Genomic DNA, 27,813 nt, shown 5'->3' with positions numbered 1-27,813 from the left:
CCCCTCAGGTCGCTCGCTGCGGGGGAGCGGGGCAGAGCGTCTTCCATGAACCTCGAGAAGGAAAGGAAGCGGAAGCCGCCGGCAAGATGGCGGCCGTCGAGGAGGCGGAAGCGGCGACCAGCTGCGGGCGGATGATGAGGGAAGCTGAAGGGTGGCTCCTCCGGGGGCTCCTTCTGTGCGCCTTGGCGGCAGGTGAGGCAACAACCTGGGTGGCGGAGGCCGTGGGACCCCCGGGTCCCTCGAAGGGGCGTTTCGTGCCTCTGCGGAGGCTCGCCAGAGCCCTAACCTGACCTTGTCTGAGAGGAGCTGGGGAGGCAGCCGCCTGAAAGCCCAGGGAAAGCAAAGGAAAGGCCTCTTTTTCTCGGACAGGCGGGTGTTCCACAGGTGCGAAGTGTCGTCCATTGGTCACTAGAATCGCGGTGAAAGAGCAAATGCAGTTATTTGGTCTCTGGTGAAGCTGTAGGAAAACTCGCCCCCCCCCCCCGTCCCAAACCATTTTTGGTAAAAGCTTCGTTGGGATCAACCCAAATGTCACGAAAGCTTGGGGAGCTTTTGAGTTCTCCAGCGTCCTTCACTAGGCAACACGTTGCGAAAACGAAAGAAAGAAAGAAGTGCGTCTGTGTGTTAAAATTTAGGAAAAACGTTAAGGGGGATGTTTTGGCCATGAGGTCAGCTTGTAGGCTTTGTTCCAAGACGGGGGTTGCAAGCAGAATAAGCCCCTCCCAGTTGGTACGTGATTCTGTGGTGGAGGTGGAATAGTCGCTCCCTGTCTTTGGGGAAGCGAAAAAAGAAGAAAAAAAGAACTGAAGTCTAGCTGGTAACCCAGATCAGTATTCCCATAAATTTGTGAGGAGCGTGGATGTCAGCTACTGCATCCTCATCGCCAGACTCCCAGATGTACAGAACTTTACATCTGTAATACCAGGGAGGGACTTTAGCCTGCAATCTGATATCATGGAACTCATTTCACAAGTCGATGACTTCATGGCTACAAGTTTTTTTATTTTCTTCACTCCCTGCTTTGCGGTAACCTCTAGCTGAGGGACTCCGCTGCTTGCCAAGCTTTGTGAGGTTTTATGCCAGCAATTCATAAAATAGCAAACAAACACAAAAAAAAAACAATGAACAAAGATTATTAAAATGGCTGGCTCATCAAGAAAGTTTAAACAGCTCAATAGGCCTGTTGATATAAAAAGAGCTCTAAGAGATACCTGAGAGTCAATAGAAAACTTGTGGAATCTCTGCTGGAAAAATGTTATAGAACATGGGACCTCCAACACTAAATGCCTGACTTCTAGTTGGAGTCAGTTGGGACTCTTAACATGAGGGCAACTAAAAATGATTGTGTTCATAGTTTATTATTTATTTACAAATGCAATACAATGAACATTAAAATCAGTTAGAATGATAAAAATAAGAAAATTCACTTAAAATGCCTGCTGGAAAAAAGTATTCAGTGGGTGCTGGTACTTTGGTGGTGATGGCTTCCTGCCCTCAGCTGGAAATGATTTCCATAAAATTGGGGCCGCAATACTAAGTAAGTGGTTGCTGGTGGATATGAGTTGCGTACTGAGCATATGGACTGAATACTAAGTCCATTAAAAAAGCAAAAAAATAATAATTGTGTGTGTTTGTGAAAGCCTGTTGGGCATCTGTAATACAGGGACAACTAATATTGATCATGTCAATAGTTCATTAAAAAAAATTTGACCACATATAGAAACACAAGGCATTGAAAATTAAAATGGGTTAAAATCAGGAAATTCAGTCAAATTGCCTACTGGAATAAAATATTCAGTAGGCACTGGAAGTTCAACAAGGAAGGGGCCAAACTGAGTTAACTAGAAGGGAATTCCATAAAATTAGGTCACAGTATTGAACGCATGGCTCCTGATGGATCTGAACCATGAGAGACTAACAGCAATTCCCCTGAAGATTGGACAAGGATACAAGAGATTATGTATCAGACTAACCTCAACAACATAAAAGTACATTTCGATTGCTTCCATGGCTCAAAATGGGTTTCAGATGGAGACAGACAGGGAAAGTGCAGCCCCATTGATTCTCCCAGATATCTTAGTAGTTTTCAGTTCCATTTACCATAATTTCCTGCTGTGGTGGCCACATGTCTTTCTTCTCTTAGTGGTTCCATTCCTTTTTTAAAGCAGTTGGTGCTTGGAGACTGCTGTTTTGCACAGTCGCCTTTGACTTCTCAGATACCACAAAGTTCCATGTGGTCTTGCATAGTTCCTAATATCTAAATAAAATCTTGAGTCAAATCACCAGTATGCTGTCCTCCCATTATTTACTTTCAAGGAGCCCATGGAAGTAACAAACAGGTATCTGTAGTTAATTTTAGAGTAGATGAAAGTTAAACCCATACTTAATCTAGACTGGATACTGGTACTATGAGGGACTAGGAGATCGTTGAACCTGTTCTGGGTGGGGATGCCGCCCTCTTGAAAGAGCAGGTTATACAGTGTAAGAGACTCCTTCATCCTTACTTTTCCTGGATGCCCAGATGGTGACAGTAGCTAGGAGTGCCTTTTTATCAGCTTTGCCTATGTCCTTTCTCTAAGAAGACCAACTCACATTCAGTCAACCATGCTTCAGTTACCTCTATATTGGATTTTTACCTTGACTTTGAAGACAATGATAGAAAACCATTCAGTTGCTTTAATTTTCTACCTGCATCATGCAGCTGTTAAAAATAGAAGAGCAAGATCTGTAAGCAGAGGTGGTAAAGCTTCACAGCTTTTCTCTGTGCTTAGCATCATATTTTGGGAGAATATGACATAGGATGGCTGGAAGGAAGGAGTGATACTGGATGTCTGTAAAGGAAACCCTGAAGTGCAGTGTTGGGGGAGAAGGGATCCAGCTGAGGTTTTTCTAGCCTCAACCAGTTTGAGAAGCAGCAGAAAACCTTTCTGCCTTGGAAGTGAAAGCAAAGATAAGTCGGTGAAAGTTGGCTTCATAATGGGCTGAAGTTAAACAAGTGTAATTTATTAAATTAGCAGGTGTCCCTAATAGGCTAGGAGGTTGTCGTAGTAAATGAGTGAGCAAAAGATGGATGGGGATTGAGGGATGGAGATACTGTTAGTCACATGCTTTTGGTGAATGTAGCAATTGTATCGTGGTTTAGTTGTTTTGCACATGACATGTAGAATGTTCAAGGCTAGGGTTGTGTTTGCTGCTTCGCTTTTTCATTTGTGTACAGTGCCATGGGATGCGATTTTTTTTAATCAGTTCATTAGCAGAAATGAATGGGTGCCAGTTGCAAATAGGGGAGCTCGGCAGATTCAGATTTTACTTTTGTTTACCAAATGCAAATAAAATAAACATGCTAAGTTAGTTTACTCTTCAGGTTACAGCATCAGAAAATTTTCTAATGCAACCTGATTTTTTTTTAAAATGCAAGTTATCCTAATTTGCAAAAGAGAATTTTCCATTTTGGAGTTTTCCAGAAAAAAATCCCTGATTACATGTTGGATTGGGGATGGGGCATGTTTGCAATACTTTGAGGATCTGTTGGTTGCTGATTGGGGTGTTATGAAAGAGGGCTTCCAGACTCCACAATGCCATCTCATTGACTGCTGGCTCTGAGTCCCTGAGATAAAACAGGCAAAGGGGAGAAGGGTTATTCCATCCCTCAGTCCGTCTGCTTGATCGGCATCGATTTTTCCCTAGCCTGCTATGAGGCCCGCAGTCTGCATTTCCATACTGGCTTTGGGAGGAGGCTGCTTCCATCTCTCTGCAGCCCACATGGAAATTAGTCTTAGCAGGCAAGTCTCTTACATGGATTTATTTACAAGGCAAGATTACACTAGCCCAAGGTCATTCATAGTTTGTGACAGAGTGGAGATTTGAATCCAGATCTCTCAGGTGCTGTAAAGACCGTGCCACACACTCAACTGTGAGGCACAGCCAGTACTTAAAATGGCCTAGGGGTAGCCAACATAGCGTTCCCCAGACGTTTCGGGCCAATACTACCATCAACCGCACCCAGTGCTTGGTGGTGATGGGAGTTTTGATCCAGAACATTAGGAGGTTGCTATGCTGGCTACTCCTGAGCCACACCATTTCAGTGAGCTGTCAAGGAAATGAGAGCAGTCCTTGAGTGGGGACTGCAGAGAGGCTGCAAGTTGGATGGCCTCCTAGCAGGGATACTGTACTAGTGGATTTCCTGCATCCTTATGAGGTGGGACTAGACGGCCTATAACAGGCATAGGCAAACTTGGCCCTCCGTATGTTTTGGGACTACAACTCCCATGATCCCTAGCTAACAGGACCAGTGGTCAGGGATGATAGGAATTGTAGTCCCAAAACATCTGGAGGGCCGAGTTTGCCTAGGCCTGGCTTATAAGGTCCCTCCCAACTCTGTGGTTAGGCCTGGATAGTCGAGGCCAGATTGGGATCTTTACATCTGTTTTTTCTCTCTCTCTCTCCCACAGGTGCAGGCTGGTGCAACTCTGTTGAGAGGAAAATCTACATCCCACTGAACAGGACGGCATCGTGTGTCCGCCTCCTGAACGCTACTCATCAAGTTGGCTGCCAGTGTGAGTGTATCGCATTCTAATGAATTTTTGCCTGGGAGAGAAAGTGGATCTACATCACCTGGACCGCATCTACTCAGCCACAAATTTGTCAGTCAGCAAGTGGCATTTTAGATATACCGTATTTTTCGCACCGGACCATAGGGCGCACCCAGTTTTTAGGGGGGGGAAATCAAGAAAAAAATCTTTTTTCCCCCAGCCCCAAAGAGCAGCGTACAGGCTGCACACAACCTCTCCCTGCCCGAGGGGTTGTGCGCAGCTATGGCACAAGCCAAGGCAGCGAGCAGGATGGATCCCGCTCACTGTTTTGGCTTCTTCTTTAGCCCCGCGCAACCTCTCCTTGCCAGGAGATGCTGCGCAGGGCTAAAGAAGCCATAGCCCTGTGCAGCCTCTCCTTGCCGGGAGACGCTGCACAGGGCTCCTCCTGGCTTTCCTGGGAGGTGGTTGGATTCCCTCACCTCTCCCAAAAGCCCACAGAAGCCGCGCAACCCCTTTGAAGAGATTACAGCTTCTCCTGGCTTTTCTGGGAGGTGGGGGGGGGATTCCCTCACCTCTCCCAAAAGCCCGCAGAAGCTGCGCAACCCCTTTAAAGAGATCGCGGCTTCTCCTGGCTTTCCTGGGAGGTGGGAGAAGGGACTGATGCGGCCAGTCAGTCCCTTCTCCCTCCTGTGGAAAAGCCCGCAAGAGTGCACGGAGCTCTTGGGGGCTTTTCCCGTCTGCCTCCCCCCTGCATTCGCTCCATAGGACGCACAGACATTTTTCCTTGCTTTTTAGGAGGGAAAAAGTGTGTCCTATGGTGCGAAAAATACGCTAAGTCATTGATGTATATGTGTGGTGTTTTAGAGTTGAAGAGGACAGCCCCTGCTGGGTGGAGTTGCAATCTGAAATTCATCATGGGAGGAACAAGCAGAGGAAGGGGAAGCAGGAGTAAATGGGGAAAGAAGTGGTAGTTATTTCAGTTTCATGTACTTAGTCTTACTTACAGCACAGCTTAGAAGCTAGCTTGGCGGGGGGGGGGGGGGAGTCCAGTGCAATTGCCAAGCAACAGAAAACGAAACACCCAAGGGTTGGTGAGAATGTTGCATCAGGGACCTCTTCCTTTCTCATGGCAGCCTCCTTGAATGGAGACACCGGAGTCATCCATGTAGTGGAGAAGAACTCTGACCTGAACTGGGTGCTGAAGGATGGGCCACATGCCCCTTACATGGTGCTGCTAGATGGATATCTTTTCACCAGGTAATGAACCATTCCCCCTTGCCGCTGCCCCCACAAAAAGTGCCTAACTTATTTATTGTACTTGTAGCTCTTGTTTCTGTTAGAAAATCTCAGAGAGGCCCCTGGGCTGGAAGGAACCATGAGGGTCATCTAGTTCAGCCTCCTTCAATGCAGAAATCTTTTGCCCAACATGGGGCTTTAGCAGTGTTTCCGCCATGTGTGCCTTCCGTCTTTTCTTGGGTCTGTGGCAGCGTTGATACTCAGCAGATCAGTGTCAACAGAGAATGAAATATTCGTCTTGCATGCAAGATGTTTCACATCTTCTCTCCCCCTCGCCTGCTTCCAACCCCTTCTTTTCGCAGCTTAGCTTCTCCTGTTCTCCTCAGTTTGTTTTTAAGTTTGTCTGTGTGTGATCTTGCATGGTACCAGATCTCATTTAATAATGTGAGTTTGGGGCTGTCTGGGCTGGAGCTCAGGGGTAGAACAGCTGCTTTGCATGCAGAAGGGTCCTAGGTTCAGTCCCAAGCATGTGCAGATCGGGTGTATCTCCCTTGACTCCTGCTTGAAACTCTAAGGAGGCAAAGCATGTTATGGCAGGCAGTGGTGAGCTACATCATTGCTCTTCGTCTGCTTAGTCAGGACCAAATACCTGATTGCGGCCTGATCTAACGTGAGTTGCAACAGCAGCACTACCACTATGCAGATAGATGGCAAAAAAAAAAATAAGAACTGGTTCCCCAATGCATGATTAGGTTTAAAGGTGTGTCTGAAATGGTTGGAAGACTGCTGAGGCAGAGGGGCAGATGAAACTGGCTCAATAAAATTCAGCTTCCTGTGTTGTTCCTGTGCACTACATAGACAGTTGTGGTCATGTGAATATCCTGTGATAGGCAACATGGTATTTCTTGTGGGAGTAGCTGAAAAAAGGGACTTGGCGTAGAAATTTTTCACAGCACACACTCTTTAGATTCTTAAGGGACTGTGTGTGTAAGCAAGAGTATGTATATGTATGTGGAGTGGCCCTTGGGCCAAAGAAAATAGGGAATGCAGAAAAGGGTGGTGTGGTTGAAGAGTTCATGCCAGTATGGGTGATGGGAAGGAGAGAGTTAATGATTAGACTCTTTTTCATTAGGAAAAAGTAAATGAATGAAGATGGTTTATCAGGACCAGATGGCATTTAACACCCAAGTGTAGCCTTGACTTCCTGTCATTCTGCAAAGCATTAAATAGATAAGGAGGAAGTTACGCATTCCAGTTACTTAAAATTGCTTCTCCCTTTGAGGGGGGGAACAGAATGTGGCTAAACTCTCTCTCCTTTTATGATTTGTTACACACTATACCATGGTTTTTGTTTGAAGTCTCCCCTTTTGTGCTTGGCTACTTAAGTGCTGAAGGCAGGCGATAACTAGCTAAAAATCTAAAACAGCCCCCCCCCCCCGGAGGTCTGTTCATCATTTTTGTGTTTCTTTTCTCAACAGTGATGTAATGCAGCAGCTGAAGGGCAGCTCCCGCATCTCTGGCCTCGCTGTGGCCATCTCCAAATCCAGTCTCCTCACAGGATTCTCTCCTGGTTTACGGTGCCCCAACGATGGCTTTGGTAAGGAAGGAGCTGGGTGGCGGTGGGGAGAGAGACTTGCCTGTGGGCTACGCTAATTTGTGGAGAAGGGACTTCTTTCTGCTGCATGTCCTCTAAAGGGCTGACATAGGTTCATACTGGACAGGATGGGGAAAACAGCAGCATTTGGCTGGCTAGATTTCCAGCCAGATACCTTGACTAGCTTTACCTAATGTCATTATAGTGCTTTCTTTCTATAGTGCTTTCCAGCCTTTGTCAACCTGGTGTCTAGATGTTTTGGACTCAAAGTCCCATTGTCCTCAGTTAGAACAGCCACATGATGCTGGGGTTGATGGGAAGTGTGTAGACTTATTGCAATCCCGAATCAGCATCATCACTGTAGGTGTGATGAGCATGAGAAGGGAGGGGCTTACCTTAAGGCAGAACTAAGCTCTGAACTAAGAATTTCTTGCTTAAAAGGCTCAGCCTTTTACATACGCTTCTTAGGCAATTCTTTTTCTCTTCTTATTCCATTCGCCTTCATCTCCATGGCATCTGAGCATACTTTCCCCCTTGTATTTTCTCCCAGTTTTTCCTCTTGCCCTCTTGTCCCAATATTCAATTCCTCTTTCCTGTACAGTGGTACCTCGGGTTACATACGCTTCAGGTTACATACACTTCAGGTTACAGACTCTGCTAACCCAGAAATATTACCTTGCGTCAAGAACTTTGCTTCAGGATGAGAACAGAAATCGTGCTCCTGCGGCGCGGCAGCAGCGGGAGGCCCCATTAGCTAAAGTGGTGCTTCAGGTTAAGAACAGTTTCAGGTTAAGAACGGACCTCCGGAACGAATTAAGTTCTTAACCCGAGGTACCACTGTAGTTCGCTGCCTCCTCCAGTTAACAGGAGATTTAAGCCTTTTGCCAAAGTAATCACCAATGAGGGCAGGGTTGCAGATGCAGCCCAGCCCAGGCAAACCACAGAGAATCAGTCTAGGTCCTGATATTATCCAGAGGCAAAGTCTGGCAACAGCCCAAGGTCAGTGTCACAGGGCGTTCAGACAAAGTAAGGAGATAGCAAGGCAGGGATATTAGAATTGGAAAGCAGGAGCCAGAAGCCTGTGTTGTTCCCAGCAGCTGAAAGGCTCAGGAAGGAAACCTTGTATACTCCGACCTCCTAAACACACCCTAAAAACAGCTGCTCAGAGTGAAGGATTATCAGGGTTGCTTACTCATGAGTGGGCAACTGACAATGGGTCACCATCACAGTCTTGGTTGTGTGCTTTTGGCACTGGCATTCTCAAGGACTTGGGGGGGCAGCTGTACCTCCTCCTCTGACCGTTTTAGTGGTTCTTCAACCCAGAAAGTCTCTCAAAGGGATCCTCAGCATTGGTTCTGGGGGACTTTGCCTGTTCCTCAAGGTCCTTGACCTGCAGGTCACTCTCTAAAGGCTTCATGCCTGGTACCAGGTCAGGGATAGGCATGACACCCGGCCCCTGTCCCCTCCTAATTCTCTGTCACTAGATAGTTTCACTCACCCTGTCCTATTCTAGGAGCAGCTTACCCAACAGCAGCCAGGGACCCTTTTTTTCTTGAGACACTAGGGCAGCTGGGACTGTCGCTGCAAGAGGCTTAACAATCACCACCAGAAAATGTCTTGGTGCATCACAATACAGACGGCTGTTTACTAGACAGCCCTTTTCGAGGCGACATGGGTATTTCCTTCTGAACGAGACTGATTCAGCGGTGCCTTGACTCTTCCCACTTTGTCCTCCAGGTGTCTACAACAGCAGCTATGGCCCTGAATACGCCCACTGCAGCATGACTGTGTGGAACCCCCTCGGTAGCGGCCTTTCCTACATGGATTTTGATTTCCCCATCTTCCTCCTTCAAGATGAGAATGAAACAGAGGTCATTAAGAAGGTACTGCGGGGGGGGGCAACCTAGTCAAGATGGGCATGGTACAACTAATAAAATTGGTGGTGTTATTAATTTTCACAGCAGTCTTCTCTCCTATGGGGAGAAATAAAGTGAAGGAAAGGCAATCTTTTGCCTTTGATTTCCCTCTTCCTTCAGTAGCTCACTGTGCTTCCCCCATCCCAAATCAGCTCCAGAGGATTGCAGCCGTCTGCTGGAGATGCAGTGAGGTCGAGGTTACATTCTTTCATATGTGGTGGACCTGTAAAAGGGTAAAAGAGTATTGGGAAATAATTTATAATGAATAGAAAAAGTACTTTCTCCAAAAAACCAGAGTCCTTTTTGCTGGGGATAATTCAGATGGAAATTCCCAGCTGTCAAAAAAGTTTATTTATGGACGCTACTACTGCGGCCCATGTTTTGTTAGCCCCAAAATGGAAAACGAGTGAGGTCCCAACTAATGAAGAATGGCAACTTAAACTAATGAAATATGCGCAGCTTGCGGACCTAACTTGCAGCCCTCTGGAACAGCATGGGATGTGGCATGAGAGTTTTGCAGGACATTAAATGGGGGGGGGGAATGTCTCCCTGCCTCTGTCCACAGAAGACTGTGTTGAAGCAAAGAGCCTCCTGGGAGCAAAGGGAGACCATGAAATACAACCATAAGGAACACATGCAAATGAGTCTGTTGAAGTGTCCCACCTTCTCTGTTTCCCTCCTCTAGTGCTACCAAACCTACAACCTCCCTGCCAACGGCTCTGACCCGCAGTACCCGCTGTGTGCCATGCAGCTGTCCTCCCACATGCATGCTGTGACCAGCACCGTCACCTGCATGCGGCGCAGTGCCATCCAGAGCACCTTCAGCCTCAACCCAGGTGAGACAACAGGGCCAGTGTGTGGGGAAGTGTCCCAAGACGAGGCTGACAGCCGCCAAGCTGTGCGTCAGGAAATTCTGGGCAGCGCGGTTGAAGGAAGATACTAGCACACTGAAAGGTGCTCCGAGGAGGGTGGCAAAAATGCCAAAGAGCCTGCGAGCCCCATGAGGAAATGGTTAAGGAGTTGCGCACGTTCAGCCTAGGGAAGAAATGTTGAGAGGCAATGTGATACAACCAACTTCAAATATATGACAAGCTGTCTCTTAGAAGACGGAGCAGATTTGTTTTCTGTTGCTCTAGGGAGGCAGGTTCACAAGCTCACTGACACCATGCATATTTTGCATGTAGAAATGTATTGGCCAAGCTGATGTTTTGGACTAAAACTCCCATCAGCCCAGCCCCAGTCAGTGTGACTGTGCTGGCTGGGGTTGATGCAGAAAATTCTGGATTCAGATTGTGGTGGTGTTTTAAAAGGGGGGGGGGGGATCCTGGCTGCATAAGTTGGATAAGACTTCAATCTCATTTCTCCCAGCTAGACGTCAAATAGTTTCAATTGGTTGTTTCAAAGCTGCTTTGAGGGGTGACACCACAAAGGCAGGCCGCAGCACATGGTGGGGGTCAGTCAGACTTCCCAGGCCAAGGAATGACCAGCTAGCCAGTTTGTGCTCCTTGCGCTTTGTTGAGGCCACTTTCTCCCTCTGCTCCAGAGGTCGTCTGTGACCCTCTCAAAGATTACAACGTGTGGAGTACAGTGAAGCCCATCAATGAGTCCGAGAAGATGGACCCGGACAGTGTCATCATTGCTTCCAGTCGGGTAGGTGTTGCACATGTGGAGGCAGGGGGCTCTCCTTGCTTAGAGCAGAATCCATATTTACGAAGCCCTGATTGGCTGCCCCTTGTGTCAGCTATGAATTGGCTCATTACCCCCACCCTGTTCTCAAAACTCAGCTGTTGCACAGTACTGACTGGTAGGGAGCAGAAGGATTTTATCATGTGACGTTGGGTTGTAACTACACAGAATTCTAGCAGTTATGCAAAACGGATTATTGTGTAGATTGGGCAAAATCTGAATCAAGTTTCAAATTGGAAATTGTTGTTAAACATGGTCCGTATACAGATAACACCCATTAAAGTAATTTAAACGGGTCACTTTGGGTTTAAAATGAGAAAACTATCATTATTTCCTAAATACTACATCACTTTGGGAATCCACAGTATGACCCTTTTAAAGATGTTTCCTTAAAAACGTAAAAACTGTCACCTTCTATGAAATTGTTCTTCTGTTTATTATAGACAGAATTTATAGGCTGCCTTTCAGGGAATAACCTTTATTTTTATTTAGTGGAATTTCCAGCTTAACACAAAAATAGATTGTGTGTGATTGTAAGACATCAAATTAATGAAAGGTTGACTCGAATATAGTAAAATAGCTCGGAATCTCTGAATCCAGCTGCAGGAAAACACTGCAGGAAAAATCTCTTAAGAGGTCAACTGTTGTCAGTCACAAACGTCTTTTGTTCAAAGAGCATAAAAAATGAACAATGGCTCAACTTTCCCATTCTCACAAATGCATTTGCAGTTCCATAGTTGTTGATGCCTCATCACTCTATGTGGTGTTTGTTCTTAGAGGAAATGTGCCTTAATGCTGTTAAATAAGATTCACAACTATGTGGATGCTTTAGTTTGACTTTCAAATGATTTGCTGGTCCTATCGGAAGCAATCTCCACTCCCCTGTTTCAAGTGCCAAATGTATGTTGGGAGCTGATAAACATACCAGGGGAGAGGGAGGTAAGACACAAAAGTTAAGGAGCCTGTCTGCCCTAAACACAATGGCCGGTGAGGGTTTCAAGGCTCCTGCCTAAGATTTCCTACCCCTGCTTTAAAGATTAAAGCCAGCACTTTGAATTGTCCTTGGAGACCCAAAGGATGCATGCAGACAGGGCAATGGAAACGGTGAATTTTTGGACCTTCCTGATTCTCTCTCTCTTGCTTCTGGCAGATGGACAGCCACTCTTTCTTCTGGAATGTGGCCCCTGGGGCAGAGAGTGCCGTGGCGTCTTTTGTGACTCTCTTGGCGGCAGCCGAAGCCATCCACAAGATCCCTGGAGTTCAGACCTTGCCGAAAAACATCATGTTTGTTTTCTTCCAGGGGGTAAGGTCAGGTCTTGTTTTTTCATGGCAAGGGAAGGAAGGAGCTTCCCTTCAGAAGGTCCCGGGTCCAGGCCCCAGCAGCTTAGGTTTGGCAGGAAAGGGCAGTGATAGAAGGTCTGCTTTGCATGCAGAAGGTCCCAGGTTCAATCCCCAAGGGCATCTCCAGGTGTGGTTGAGAGACACTCCTGTCTGAAATCCTGGAGAGCCCCTGCCAGTCAGTGTAGGCAACACTGAGCTAGATGGACCAAGGACCTGGCTCTGTATAAGGCTGTTTCCTATATTCCTAAAGGCCCCTCTGGCCTTGGAGACAGTGTTAGAAATTCCCCAGGTGCGTTTTGCGACCGGCGTGGGTCCAGTTGTGACCCCGTGGAGATCTCTGGATGCCAGGTTGGCAACTGGCTTCCATCTAGCTGGCCCTGCCAGCTTTCTTAAGCAGGTAAGCAGAAGAGCTGTCCCACCTTTTCCTCCAAGGAGTCCATGGTTCACCCCCCACTCCTCAGTTAAACCCTACAACAGCCCTGTGAGGCTGTGACTGGCCCAAGGTCACCCAGTGAGCTTCATGACTGTGGGGGGATCTGAACCCTCATCTCGCAGGTCCTAGTGCGATACACTGGCTTCCTAGAGTACTTCTGCTATGGGGCAGCTGTATAAATTAAGTAGGTAAATAAAGATGGGGAGAGCAAAATGTCACTTAGAGTAGGATCTAAAATATTTTCCATGAAGCTTGAATTCTAGATTGTTTTTAATGTGTTGTAAACCATCTTGAGTTTTATTCTTTAAAATAGAAAAGCAGTATAGGAATGAAAAAAAAATCATCATCATCAAATTTCATTGTAAAAAAAGACACCTAGACATTCCATTGTGGTGACCGTAATCTGGGTTTAAGATGCCATTTGGCTGTTAGTTTATTTTCTAACACTGCTTGGGAGAGCTGCTGCCAGTCAGTGTAGCCAATACTGAGCTAGATGGACCAAGGATAATCAGACTCAGGGTATGGCAGCTTCCGATGTACTTCAGGCTGAAAGAGCGCTCCCAGTTGCTGCGTTGGGAATAGGAATCGCATTGGTGGCCTTTGTTATTCTCAGCTGGAAAACGTAGCCATTGAGCCCTGGAATAAATGTATTTATCCCCAGAGAAACGAATGATCAGTGAGGCAGATGTACCCAAGCCCAGCCCCTCCAGGGAATTAGCCAGCGATGTGGATTTTGCAGAAAATGTTCTGATGCTCTTAATCTGTTGGGATCTGATCTAGCATGTTTGCTTTGACTGATATTTAGTAATCAAGAACTAAAATGTATGTCAACTTAATTGTAACGCATTGCATAAATTTCTCCGTAAACGTTTTTGTAGTGAAAATCATTGCAGCTGAAACACTCAGGAAAAGAAAATTCAATAGAGCACATTTAATGCATCTGAAACGTAATTCGAAGGATGGCATTCAGTGATAGTCATACTTGGAGCAAACCCACTGATATTGGCGAGCCCATGAATTTCAGTTGCTCTACTCTGAGTATGACTTGCTTGGTGTGCTTTTGGTTGGACATAATTTTTGTTGGCATCTTTATTAGTGTTTTAGGACCTGATAACTCAGTATCATACATACTTCCTTACTTTGTTAAATTTCTTTTTTTTATTTTATTTTTAAAAAAGGCATTTAAAACTGCATACTAACAGAAGCAAAGCTGGGGGAAACTGTTGCCTGAGGCCCCAGGCAGCTCCACCAGTTAGAGCTGAGATTCTGAGAGCTAGATGGACCAATGATCTTGGCAAAAGAACAATCCCTGGCCTCTCCCTTTAAAAAGCTTCTGGGAAGCCACTCCCAATTGGAGGGCAGCCCTCTGTGTGGTGCTGGGGAGCATAACTCAGTGGTAGAACATTTGCTATGCACAGAGAGAGCTTCAGGTTCAGTCCCCAACCGTAATATCTTGGAATGGCAACCAAAAGACCCCAGGAAGCTGCTAATAAGTTGAAATGAAAGTACATGGTTCTCTCTATTGAGGCTTCTTTCCTGGGTAGACTTTTGTAGCTTCCTTTTCCCCTTTCAGTCTGGGCACGTGGATATTTTTCCCTTGGCTGGGATTTAGCTGGCCAAGAATGGTGGAAACCTGGTTGGGTGTTAACATCAACGCGTGTTCGAATCTTAACATTAGCCCTGATGGATCAGGCATGGGGTGTGTATGTGGAAAGGTCCACCTATCCCGGCATCTTCTCACCAGCAGCAACAGCCAACCAGATACTCCTCAGGAAGTGCCAGAGCACGGCAGGAAGGCCGGCTCTAACTCTTTGTCCCCCAGCAACGGGTATGCGGAGGCCCCGCTGCCTCCGAACATAAAACATCACATGGAAAGGATTAAAAATATATGCACACTCTGGAGCAAACCAGTTTTAATTTCTGGGAGCTGGCAGCTGTGTGAAGCCAAGAGGATATTTGGAAGGGGAGGGGGCAGATGGGAGAGGGGGGGAACCGATGGTTAGCAGCTGATGTTCCCCTCCAGGCATCAACATCGAAGGGCCTCATTTGCTCAGCGCTGTCAACTTTGCAGTGGCTTCCAAAGTCCTGTGATGTCTCCATATGATCTCCCCACCCAGTGGGGGAGCAGTGGGAGGGGAGGGGGGGTGAGAATTGGCAATGAGGACCTCCCTCCAAAGCCTGCAGAATTAGCTGTTGGGAAACCAGTAGTTTTGATGCAGTATCTGGCACTGTTAGGCTGTTCAAAATACTTCGCACAATAAACTTTACAGTGATCCCGCAAGGTAGGTTGGTGTCGTTACCTGCTGCGCTGCATATTCAGAGGGGGGAAGGACAGAACCTTAATTGTGGTTAAGAGACTGAGCTGTGAAACTAGAAGCTCCAGTTCAGATCTGCCATTTAGTTGGCCTCTGGTAAACCCCCTCCTTGCCTCTCTCGACCACCTGCAAGATGGGTGTGTAAATACGAGCCTGATTTCAAGGTGGTTGCTGCAGCAGTGCCCATGTGCTCTATCATAAATGCTGCATCTTCTTCCAATCATTATGGTTGCAGCTGAGGCTGGGTGGCCAAGGCTTGCTTTGTGACCGTTTTTGAATTTGCCTTCCCCTCTCAAGGAGACCTTTGATTACATCGGCAGCTCACGGATGGTTTATGACATGCAGAATGGCCACTTCCCAGTCAAGCTGGAAAACATCCATTCCTTTCTGGAGCTGAGTCAGGTAGGGAAGTTCAGTTCAGTTCTTCCTCTGCTATAAACTCAGTGGCTTTTCCTTCTCCACCTTGCTGCAATGTTTACCCACTTCCATGTCCCAGAGTGTGGATTCTGCATTTCTAGGCATACGGGTGCCAACTAACTAATAATATTTGCGGAGCAGGGAAGGATTTCTTGATTTTATTGTTTTACCTTTTTGAGGGTTGTCGTCGTTTCCACAGTCAAGCAGTGTATAAATGCATTTAAGTAAATAAGAAAACAAAAGGACCAGAGAATATGAGGTCTGCAACATGAGAAGGCTCTGACACAAATTGTGGCAGCGGGTGGCTCGCATCTGACCTGCATCTCACACAGCAAAGACAAAAAAACCACGATTTCTTCCTTACACTTCCCCCACCCCCAAAGGCCTTCCAGTGTGTCAAATCTGTCAGAAACATCCTGATTTATAGTTTGCTAACATCAAGGGCAGTCTGTCTTCATGCAGGCTGGAGTTCAGGTCCACCTTCCTGCAGGGGGCTTACTGTCAATCCCTGAAGCCCATCCCCCTTCTCCTCCAGCCCTCCCTCTCTTTCATTTGGCCCCGTGTTTCTCTCCATCTCTCAAATAACTGTTCATTGGTTATTTAAAGGCATGCAGGGGTCCCAAGGCATTTGTGTAGGGACATAATGCCGTAGTCTTGCAATGATGTACCTGTGTCCTGGGAGTGGCAGGACGGGAAGTCACTTGGGGACATGCACTTCCCAGCTCGGCCGCCTTGCGTTCCAGCACAGAGGAAAGGCAGGATGCAAACAGTCCAGGTGGAAGGACGAGGCAACTGGGCTGAAGGCCATGTTGTTCTCGAGGCCAAAGTGACCACCTAAAGCAGGGCTGGCTTAACTAGGCTACTCCCTTTTTTAAAAAAATAGAAGCTTCCAAGCTCCACCAATGGGTATTTAAATTTGTGAACAAGAGTTTAAACCCAGGAGCTCGGAACAGTTAAGGCATAATTAAGAAGTGCTCATTGATTCTGAGAGCTTTCTCTTGCTCAGTCCAGAGTAGCACTTAAGGGCCTCTAGTCCAAAATTCTTTGCAAACAGTGGTGCTAGATAAGCCATTGAGATTGGCCGTTTGCTTCTCCCACTCTGGAGGGTAAAAAAAACAACTCTCTTTTCCTGCCCAGACAGCAAACCCTCGCCATTTGTGTTTCCATCTGTTGGGCCCTTTTTCAGCTCCTGTTGGTCAGGCTTTCTTGGGGGGGTGGTCTTTCTGCCTGCTTCCCAGACAGCCTAAGTTACCACTATACTGCTGCCACCAAGTGGGATGACGGGTGCTCCTTCTGTTGCAGGTTGCGCTGATGGATAACTTCGATCTGTGGATGCACACAGATCCTGTATCGCAGAAGAACCACTCTACAGAGGTAAGGGTGCAATATGCTCTTTTTTTGGTTCTCAGGTGGCGCTGAGGGGCAATTAGGCTGTGCAGGGTGGGGTGGGGACCTGCTTTGTTCTCCTGCCAGGCTACTGCCTTCCGCAATCATCCCCAAAGCATTGCCTGCTTTGCTCTTGACGTCTGTGTGGCCATGTTGGTCAAAGGGCAAAAGCTCTGCCTCATGCTCTGGTTGTCTTTCCCCTCAGCTGTGGCCGTCTCCTTTTGTCTGGCCTTCCTCTGTCTTGCCTTCATCCCCCGCATGCCTGTCCATTGGTTCACCCCTCTCCGAACACCAGACATGCAACGCCCCTCCTTCTGGCTTCCTGCCTGTGCCTGAACCCAGCACAAGCACCTTGGTCCTTGCCTTCGGAGCCCGCTGTGGCCTTGCCCTGTTTGGCCTTTTACCCTTGGCACCCTGGAGGTCCCCTGTGTCTTCAAAAGACTCCACCCTTGTTTCCATGCCTCAGAGAACCGTTGCATGATGCCAAATCTCCCGTTTCCTTGTAATCCCTTTCCCCCCTGAAGCCTTAGACACTTGGCCCATTGGTCCTCACCACGTCCTGAAACAAAGTCTGTGCAATGGAACTGAATTGTGTCCCGTGTCCAAAGTTTGCATTGTAAGCCCATGCGGCAGGGACTTGTCCTTTTAGACCTGCGAGACCTCCAGTCATGCTATATAAATGACAGTTCCATCACGGCAACGTGTCTGGTTTTGCAGTTGCTAAATTGGGTGAGCGGAGGCCGTTCTCCAGTTCTAAGCTGCAGCAGACAGCTTGCGTTTGCTTTGCTTTGCTGCTGCTGTTGTCAAGTCGGGTTTATTTATGTAGCCTTTTCCCTGCAAATGCTGCGGGTTTGCAACAAATGCATCTTCATAACCATAAGGTGGTCTCAAAAAGGAATGTCGTCACCAGCCTCCTCCTTACTTCTTAGGAAAGTGTTCAGAACATGGTGCAGACCTTGAAAAACAGCAGCGGAGATACCAACATCACCATGCAAGTGATTGGCGCCTCCCAGCCCCTCCCTCCGTCCTCCTTCCAGCGATTCCTGCGGGCCAGGCAGATCCCTGGCGTGGTGCTGGCCGATCACCGCTCCACCTTCAGGAACCGGTAAGCGGCCCAATGAGCCCTGCCCTTCACATTGGCTGCAAACTGTTCATGTTGGGAGGGTTGGCTAGGGAATGTCTTAAAGAGAGTTGCGGCAGTTGCTGTGCGCGAGAGCTGCTTTCCTAAAGCTCTTCCTTCTCCCACCCTGGTGCATTCCCAACGAGTTTTGTAGCACTTCAGTTAGAATTCTCTTTGTCCAATTCGGTTTCCAGCCCTCCAGAAACCCCTGCTGCCTACTTCTCTTCACAGGCTGCCTTGCTGAAAACCCTCGGCAGCCTGGGAAACCTTCATTTCTTAATCCGGAGGCAGGGCCGTACCTTGGCAGCACCAAGGATGTAGGCTCAGGGTGTGTGCGCAAAAATCACACCTCTCCACTCTGGTTCGGAGTAGCTAGAAGCCTGGCCTGCCCATCCATGTGTTCAGGTAGGTGGACCATGCGTAAGAGAAGGAAGGGAGGCAAAGCAGAACACACCCAACCCCATGGCTGCGAAGTCATCACTGACAGAGTGCAAAAGGCAACAAAAAGCAAACTTTCTGAGTTTCCAGTCCATGGCCTCTCCAAGCTTCAAAGGCACCAATACATCTTCTTCCCAGGGGCACAAGGGACGGGGGGCACCAATACAGCTGCTTGCCAAGGGTGCAAGGGAGCCTGGATACACCTTTGTCCAGAGGCCCTGGTCATGATGCTTCACACAGACTCCTAATTCTTCCTGCAAGCCATTCGCTTTTTCCAAAGAGTGGCCCATGGGCAGCCCAAAGGGCATTTTGCAATGCAGACAGAATAGGAGTGTCTGTTTCTAGCTCGGGCTTATTAGCCAGCTGCCACCTTTCATGGCTTTAGCCTTGCCGCAGTAGTATATCCTCTGGTAACCTCATGCTTGCAGTGTGCTATACTTGGGGCTGCCCCTGACAGTCCATAGGCTGCCTCTGGTGCGGAATGTGGCTGCCAGACTGTTGGCTGGTGCTGCAGAATGGAATCTTGTTGCATGGGAAGGGATGGTGCATCTCTGTGGATACCTGTGCTCTGCATGCAGAAGGCCACAGGTTGAACCTGCGGCATCTCCACGCTGCAAATATCCTCTGAAGAGTCTGTGTCAGCTGCCAATCAGGGTGAATAACACTGAGCTAGTGGACCAGTGGTCTGTTTCAATATAAAGCAGCTTCCTATATTCCAACGTTAATCACTAATACAAGCTGTACTGCCTGCCTCTTCACTACTAGTTATCGGTTTTATGTTACGTTGATATGTAGCCTATATGGCCATATATTATCTGCTTTTCAGCATCACAATATATCGCCCGTTAAACATCACGATAAACAAATATATCACCATGTCTGATATAAGGATGGAGCTATGTAGAGGCATTGGCTGGCTTCACGGTTTCCCCTACATTGCGATTTTTGCATAGCACACCCACACACACGCATAATGATTCGCAATATATTGCCAGATCAGTAATTATAAAGCCGATATTGCAATATGAAAATCAAACCAGTTTGGGATGATATGTTGTTATATCGCTGAGCCCTCATAGCCTACTAATATCCTGTTGTGCATTGCTGTGAGAACCTTTCGGTTATAAATACAATAAATAATAACCCACCCAGTATAAACAGACAGACTCCAGAATAAAGTTGAAGTTATTTAGCAGGTTCTCAGGCAGAGCTGGGCCATAGTGTTCAAGATTCAAAAGAAAGATGTAATGTTAAACAAGAGAGTCTCTCCTTCCCTTTCTCTATCTTGAAACACCTCTTTTTCCCTACTAGTGAAAGTTGCAGACTTCTTTTTTAAAAAAATCCTGTGCCATAGGGCTGCATGTAAATGGGGCAAGATCCTGCCCATTGGTCAGCTCTGTTCTGCATAGCGGACTCATCTGCTGGGAAGCTGCACAGCTTCCAAACAGGTTGAAGAAGAGTCTTTGCAAAACCCTTTTCTGACAGTAGCCAGTAGAGGGGGTTATGGCAACCCCTTTGCGCAAGGAGTGAGAGGGCTGGGGGTGGGCGAGGATGCTGGGAAGAGCATAGCAGTTGTGTTTTGGGGGAGGCAGAGGGAGCAGACGTGTGCTATGTAATTAAAGAGGCGCAGCGTAATTGTTCTGACAGCCACGAGAAATCCAGTTTTGTACCGCAATGTTTTCCTGCAGCTGGCTGGCAGCCAGAGGTTAGCAAACAGCAATTGAGCGTTCAGGGAGGGCCTCATCTGTTCTTCAAGGACTGCTTTAAAACAAAAACAAACATGGGAAGGAGTGTGTTTGTGGTGGCCTGAGGAAATCCAGCTGTTGCAGGCACCGGGCTCTACCCTGGGCCCTTCAGCCTGTGCCGTGCGCACCCAAACGTATGGTTACCATGTTCTTTCCCAACCCTTAACCAGAGACCCCTGGGAAAGGAGGCAAAACCCTCCCCGTTTGGCTCCCAGTTCGTCACAAGAATGTAAGAAGAGCCTGCTGGATCTGGCCAAAGGGGGCCCATCTAGTCCAGCATCCTTTTCTCACAGTGGCCAACTAGATGCCTGTAGGAAACCTGCAAGCAGGACCTGAGCACCAGAGCCCTCTCCCCTCCTGTGGCTTCCAGTAGCTGGTATTCAGAAGCATTGCTGCTTCCAGTGGTGGAGGCAGAGCACAGCCATTGTGGCTAGTTGCCCTCCATGAATTTGCCCAATTCTCTTTTGATGCCATCCAAGTGGGTGTCCATCGCTGCCTACTGCGGCAGGGAGTTCCATAGCTTAACTATGTGCTGCATGAAGTAGGACTTCCCTTTATCGGTTGTGGATCTGGCAGGCTGGTCAGCAGCTTCTGCCCAGCTGTGTGTTGAACCCGCATGCAGTTTCTGCTACCACCTTGCCTTTGCTCTGCCTTGATGCCCTCCCTGAATCATCCATCCACTTTGCTCTTAAAGCCATGGAAGGTTGGCTGCATGCCCATGCCCAGAACATCCCCATGCCCAGAACCTGCCTCTCAGCGGGCCTGGTGCCATGGCGAAGGGACAAGGCAGGCAGCCTCCTAGCTGGGAATTTGTTCACTGAGCAGAAACCGTTCTCTCACAGCCACCTTCAAAATGGGCAGAATGGTTGCAGAGAGGTGGTTCAACGGCTTAGGCAGTATGATGTGGCCCGGAGTGCTTTTGCAAGGCTTCAGTTGCTGAGCCCGTTTCTGAAGAGGCAGCAAAACTGGTCATTGTATTTCAGATTAGAATTGCAGAGATACAACTGGTTGGTTGGATTGTTATTGCGGGGTGTGTGTGTGTATGAGCACCCATAGCATGCCCCTTTTGCCAGCTTCAGGGATCTAAGTCAAGCCAAGATCATGGACTCCTCCTTTTCTTTTCTTTTCTCTCCTTCCTCTTTTCTTTACCTCTGCTAAAGCTTATTATTTATATATTATTTGTGGCCCTCCAGCACAACCAACTACCCAGCTTCCTTTGAGTTTCCCAAACTTGGGTCTCCATTTGTTTTTGGACTACAATTCCCATAATCCCTGACCACTGGTCCTGCTAGCTAAGGATGATGGGAGTTGTAATCCCAAAACAGGTCCAAGTTTGGGAAGCCATGTGCTAGAGCGTTCTGCCAGTGGCCCTGAGCCTCTTCTTGCCGGCAGCTGACTCTGCCCACGTCCAGGTCTGGCCTCTTGAATTCATGCTATTTTGGGTAGTGGGGATGGGTAGGAGCTGTTCCTTTTGCCCCACCCCCTGTGTTTTGGCCTTCACCCTCTCAAGGTTTGACAGCATCCTTAAGCAGGTTGGCGGAACTTCTTCAGAAGCGTGTTCCCGGTGCGAGTTGCATGGGCTTCTCTTCTCCCTCCCGCCCCTGCCAATAAACGGCCTTGAGCTCATCAAACAGGCAAAGCTGCAGAAGGGCCAAGTTAATTACAAAGCCTCATTAAACGCTTTGAGAAGGAAGGGGGCAGGAGGCTGGATTCCCCCCCACTCTCCTCCCCCAGGAGAAGCCTCCTGGCACCTGCTCCAGACACCGCCTGCTCTCGAGGGCCCCATTGTGCCCTCGCCAACCTGCCTTCTCCTCTCTTCCAGCTACTACCAAAGCATCTACGACACATCGGAGAACATTCAGATGATCTACCCGGAGGGACTGAGCCCAGAGGAAATGCTGAATTATGTGACGGGCACGGCTAAGGTTCAGTGTGCTGTGACGTGGCGGGGGGCGGGGAGCGGCTCCCATCTGTCCTTCCAAAGACTTGAGAAGGGGGAGGGAGGAGAGAGTCATCGTAACTTCGTATTGTCTTGAGCTCTCGGTGGTTGTCATAGAGACATGCCAACAGCGCACAGGCAGGAGGGTGGCTGGCCTGCGCGCCATGCACTCACCAAGCTTGCCCGTCTCGTATTAACCTGGAGCCCCTCTTCCTCCCTTTCCTACAGTCCCTGGCAGATGTGGCCACTGTGGTTGCCCGCACACTCTACCAACTTGCAGGAGGAAGCGGCAACACCTCAGCTGTTCGGGCAGATCCGGCAACGGTACGAGCAGACAGGGGTCCAGGGCCCTGGCACCAGGCCTGAGATCTGGCCTTTCCCCCCTTCTGTCTGTGTGTTTGTGCGCGCGTGTGCATGCATGTGTGTATGTGTGTCCCTCTCCATGTTGCATCAACAGAACATGCATTGCTTCATCTCCCTGAACCAGCCATCTTCACCACCACAATCACTTTTGGGGGGGTCCTTTCCCCTCATCCAGACTGAAGCCGTATGGATGGTGCTCTGACCACCAATGACTAGCACAGAGCAACCCCACCTTGTTCAGTTGCACCAATCAGTCTCATTTGGATGGAATGTGTGCTTTGTGGAATTTCTTCTGATATTATTATTATTATTATTATTATTATTATTATTATTATTATTTGTACCCTGCCCATCTGACTGAGTTTCTCCAGCCACTCTGGGCAGCTTCCAACGTATATAAAAAATATAATAAAACATTAGACATTAAAAGGCTGTCTTCACATGTCTTCTAAAGGTTATAGAGTTACTCATCTCCTTGCCATCTGATGGGAGGGCGTTCCACAGGGCAGGTGCCACTACCGAGAAGGCCCTCTGCCTGGTTCCCTGTAGCTTCACTTCTCACAGTGAAGGAACCGCCTGGAACCCTTCTGTGCTGGACCTCAGCATCCGGGCTGAACAATGGGGATGGAGACACTCCTTCAGTTAGTTAGGCAGGAAGGGGTCAGGTGCCTACATCTCCCCCTACCAAAAAAGATTCCCATCTCCATAATTTCTGAGCAGCCCCACCCTGCTGTTAGTCCATCAGGCAAGCATTGCCTTTCAAGCCTGCCTCTGCAGCCATTTGGACAGGTTGGAAACATCCCTTTTGCTTTTTTCATGGGTAGGCTTACTAAATTCCTCACCATTCTCCTCTACAGATGTGGAGTCCTGTAAGACAGCCTCCTTCCAGTTCTGGTTAGGCAAAAGGGCAGGTCCCCAATGACCACATGGTGAGCTTCCTGGCTGAACCCAGGTCTCCCAGTGAGCCAGCCCAGCCTTTTCTGCCTGCTTCTGAGTGGCCCCAACTCAGCGTTCTGCACTTGAGGCCCTGACTCAATGCTTCGTCCTCTTTCCAGGTCACACGCATGCTGTATGGCTTCCTGATCCAAGCAAACAACCCCTGGTTCCAGGCGATCATGAAGGCAGAGCTCAAAGCCGTTCTGGGTAAAGTTGGTCTGGGTTGCACATGAAGTGGAGAGAAAAGTTTTTCCTCCCTTGTAATACTAAAACTTGGCAGCACCCAATGAAGCTGCATGTTGGGAGGTTTAGGGTAAAATAAAGTAGTACTTCCACACAGTGCAGAGTTAAAAGTGTCACTGGATTTAGCAGTGGGCTCAAAAGGGATGTAGATGTATTCTTGGAGGGTGAGGCTATCAGGGGCTGCTAGCCATGAGGACTGCGTCCTGCCCTCAGGATCTGAATACCAGCTGCTGGGAATCACAGGTTATGAGAGTACTGTCATACTCAGGTCCTACGTGCAGGCTTTCCGTAGGCATGTTGGATAGTTCTGTTGGTAGAGCATGCATCTCGGTTGTGGGTTTGAGCCCCACGTTGAGCAAAAGATTCCTGAGTTGCAAGGGGTTGGGCTAGATGACCCTTGTGGTCCCTTCCAACAGCCACAAGAATGGGATGCTGTGCTAGGTGGGCCTTTAGGGTGGGCAATGCTGACTTCAGGGCCTGGTGCCTCTACCTGCCCAGCCCCTCTTGTAACCTTTCCCTCCTCTCCCGCCCCAATTTCCTCCCAGGAAACGGACCCCTCCAGTACTACATCGCTGTGAATAACCCCGTGAACTCCACCTACATTGTCCAGTACGTCTTGGCCAACCTCACAGGCACCCGGCAGGAGAACGTGACCAAGGAGCAGTGCCAGGAGCTCAACAAGAACTCCAAGGTGAGTTTGCTCATCCCACTCTTTTTCGAGATGCAACATATTCTGCTGCCTGCAGCACTTTTGATTATATTACTTTTGCATTTGTGTCTCACCCTTGTGGTTCAAGTTAACTGTATTGTTGATCTACCTTGGGCTCTACTGAGGAGAAGTGGAATAATAACAATAAACACGTGCAACCATCCCAAATCAGTCCAGTGGTACCTCAGGTTACATATGCTTCAGGTTACAGACTCCGCTAACCCAGAATAGTGCTTCAGGTTAAGAACTTTGCTTCAGGATGAGAACAGAAATCATGCTCCGGCAGTGCAGCGGCAGCGGGAGGCCCCATTAGCTAAAGTGGTGCTTCAGGTTAAGAACAGTTTCATGTTAAGAACGGACCTCCGGAATGAATTAAGTACTTAACCCGAGGTACCACTGTAGGTTTGTAAGAACTCCTGTAAGCGACAAGCCCAGACATCAGGCTTCACAGAGAGCACATTTTGACCATTCCAACAACATCAAAAACCCACCTTGTTCAGAAAGTCCCAGACCCCCAGCTTCACAGCAACACTCTTTGACAGTTTTAGGAGTCCACCTTTGGCTGGAACTTGCACCTGAGTCTCTGCTTCCATTGCCCCTGTGTTCTCTCCACAGCTGTACGACTACTCTTGGGTGCAGGGTGCCCCGTACCCAAATGCCACATCGCCCCGACAGCCGTACTGTGTCATGTCAACAGTCCGCTTCAGCCAGGCTTCCTCCCCGGCATTTGAGCTCCAGCAGTGGGGCTCCACTGAGTACTCCACGTGGACAGAGAGCCGCTGGAAGGAGCTCCACGCCCGGATCTTCCTCGTGGCCAGCAAGCAGCTTGAGGTGAGTCTCTGGGCCCAGCTGAAGGGCCTGGAAGCAAAGTGGTTCTTTGCTGAAGGTGCAGAAAGCAGAGCTTGGACCCAGACCTCTCTGGACATCTCAACAGTTTGGGGGCTCATGAGGCTTGAGCCCAGGTCCCATATCTGTGCAGAGGAGGTGGCAGAGCATGCACTTCATATGCAGAAAGTCAGGCTATGACTTCTCATATTAAAGGGATCTCTCGGGCAGGGAAGAGCAACTGCCAGTTAGAGTAGGATGGATGGACCAAAGTGTCATGCGTCCCAAAGAGGCATCGTGGAGTGGCTGGTCAAATCAGGATGGGGTGGGCGGTGGGAGCAGCCTGTTGAAGAGGCAACTAAGGTAGTTAACACTACACAAATCCTAAGATGGTTAGATAGCACCTTGTACACCTCCTTCCAGCAACTCCTGCAGCCATGCTGATGCCAAATGCATTGCTCTGCTTTCCTTTGGACTACAAGAGTGAGACCTCCACACACACTGCCCAGGCTTGCACCCCAGAGAGGTCATTTCAGAATTGCAAATGCAGCAATTTGACTTCACCCCCAGATATGCAATCCATTGGCTCTCAAGAGAGATGGATGCCCACATAAATTCCCATCTAACGGGATCCAAAGGTGTGTGCTACTTGTTGGATCATCTTCTCAGCATCTGAACCCTTTTTGCCTGCGTCCTGATTTCAGCATTAAAGGGTCCGGCAGAAACCGTATGCCAAGACAGACAGCCCTTAATCCACTGGTGAGAGCCAGGACACACATGGAAGACAGTTTACTGCAAAATTTGGAATTCTGGGTAGCAGTAGCCACCCCTATTTTGCATGCAGAAGGAGTAGGGGCCAATCCCTGGGATTTCCAGTTGGAAGCATCTGGGGCAGCATTGCTGGGCGAGGCTTCTGCTTTGGAGAGCTGGTCAAGGCAGACTCTGAATAAGGCAGCCCAGCAGAGGTCAGAGGTCATATCTCTAGGGAGGCCAATGGACAGGGCAAGCTGGATTTCTGCCATCTGTAAAAAAATGTGCTAATAGGCAAAAGCAGGGAAAATTGTGCAGAATTCATTCTGGATTCTGCTGATGGTGGAACTGTTGTCCTGCTGCCCCTCTGGCTACTGAGATTTCAGCAGGCATGTCCTCCTTTCAAGCCATGAAGACTAGCTCCTTCACTTTATAAAAAATCACATCTGAGTCTTTTGGGGAATAAAATTCTGCTCTCCTGTGGAATTCCCTCTGTGAGTCCCCTCCCAATAGATTTACTCTCCTCATGTCCCAAGAGATGCACTCCCGATTTCAAAGATGCTCCACCCCCTCCAAAAATAAATAAATTCCAAGAGTTGCTTTTGGACTCCAGGGCTTTGGCCACAGCATTCTTTCTTCTAACAGTCGTTTGTTCTGCCTTCTCATTCTCTCCGCAGATCATCACGCTTATCGTGGGCATCACTATTCTGATTGTCTCGTTCGTCGTCACCTACTTCATCAACGCCAAAGCAGATGTGCTTTTCACCAACCCAGGAGACTCGGGAGCCGTGGCGTATTGAACTCCTAGCACTCAAAGCCGGGCGAGACAGAGAACGAACTTTGGGATTGCTGGTAGAACAACACTGGAGCCTCTTCTTCCCTGATTGATGTGGATTGTGGCACTGAAAGGAATCTCAATTCTCTCCCCTCCCCACCGCCACCTCCCCTAAAACAATCTTGTACTGAAAGAAGATGCTGGCAATACAGAGATGATTTTTCTTCTTCTTCCTGCAGGGGAGATATTTGGCCAGATGTCTTTAAACTTCAGAGAAGATACCTTTCCTGCGAGGGCACCTGCTACACACTTCTGTGAGAATAGGTGGTCAGATACAGGGGGAAATCTTCTCCAGGGGTCTGTGCAGACGAGAGGGTGTTCCTCAGTCTCTTTTGTTCTCCCTTTCCCCTTTTTATTATTTTAAAGATCCAGGTTACCTAAAAAGATATTCTCAAATCATTTGGTCTGTATGTGTATCAAGATGCAAATAAAAGAGGGAGATCAGGAGGCTGGAAAGGGGGAATTGGGTGTAAAATATTTCTTTTTTTAAAAAAAAAAAAGAATTGGAATTTTTTTGTACATATTCTATAAATAGCTTGGTTTAATTAAAAAAAAATACTTGCGAATTAAATCCGTTGATCCCACTGGCTTTAATATCTTCCTTCCCTGGATAACCAAGGGAATCAAAGAGTTCGTGCAGAGCAGGGAAAACGGTGGTCATCTATTTTGTGTGGTGTCTATAGAGATCTGTTGAACTGGAGGGTGTGTGACTTATGCATAGCCACCAAGGGATATTCTGAGATGACGACACTGCCTTGCATAGGGGAAGGAAGGCTTGACCCGGGGCTGTGTGAAAGTGAAGTGAAGAAGAAAGGAAGCTTTGGCTTCCAGAATAACTCTGGTTGGATACTCACTTCTGGCTTAAATGAGAGCCATGTCACCCGAGGTCCAGGTACATAATCTGGTTGTAGTGACATGACCATCAATGAAAATGCAAGAGTGGTTCATCATTTGCCAGAACAAATCCGTGTAAACTTGGCATTGCGCATGGATCAGCTCTGATGTCCCAAAGTTTCCCATGGTGCATGGTTGAACTTCAGGATCGTACGGATGG

General features: G+C 48.2%; 1 protein-coding gene across 2 annotated transcripts; it reads left to right on the top strand.

The window, feature by feature from the left end:
• The first annotated feature begins 59 nt into the window (after window positions 1-59).
• On the top strand, window positions 60-27,330 carry NCSTN (nicastrin). Of its 2 annotated transcripts, none has more exons than XM_083417338.1 (17): window positions 60-192; window positions 4,452-4,674; window positions 5,369-5,789; window positions 7,247-7,365; window positions 9,100-9,245; window positions 9,964-10,114; window positions 10,822-10,928; window positions 12,115-12,267; window positions 15,351-15,455; window positions 16,773-16,844; window positions 17,786-17,961; window positions 21,982-22,084; window positions 22,327-22,422; window positions 23,517-23,604; window positions 24,186-24,331; window positions 24,965-25,180; window positions 26,602-27,330. In XM_083417338.1, exons 3-17 carry the CDS (start codon window positions 5,659-5,661, stop codon window positions 26,722-26,724), a joined length of 1,932 nt encoding a protein of 643 aa, XP_083273464.1. In that variant the 5' UTR covers window positions 60-192; window positions 4,452-4,674; window positions 5,369-5,658; the 3' UTR covers window positions 26,725-27,330. The 2 variants fall into 2 exon arrangements, with proteins under 2 accessions (XP_083273464.1, XP_083273463.1); XM_083417337.1 differs by having other exon boundaries at window positions 63-192; window positions 4,452-4,556; window positions 5,666-5,789.
• The last annotated feature ends 483 nt before the right edge of the window (window positions 27,331-27,813 follow it).

This window comes from Podarcis tiliguerta (assembly GCF_965153285.1).
Source record: "Podarcis tiliguerta genome assembly, chromosome: 16".
Taxonomy (NCBI): domain Eukaryota; kingdom Metazoa; phylum Chordata; class Lepidosauria; order Squamata; family Lacertidae; genus Podarcis; species Podarcis tiliguerta.
Note: the sequence above shows the minus strand (reverse complement) of the source record. Positions and strands in the feature narration are given on the sequence as shown.

Bases quoted from the DNA above. Each gene is read 5' to 3' on its own strand.
- NCSTN (XM_083417337.1), top strand. From the start codon at position 87: ATGGCGGCCGTCGAGGAGGCGGAAGCGGCGACCAGCTGCGGGCGGATG. The intron at 17,962-21,981 runs GTAAGCGGCCCA...CCTCTCTTCCAG, and splicing joins CGCTCCACCTTCAGGAACCG to CTACTACCAAAGCATCTACG. The intron at 25,181-26,601 runs GTGAGTCTCTGG...TTCTCTCCGCAG, and splicing joins TGGCCAGCAAGCAGCTTGAG to ATCATCACGCTTATCGTGGG.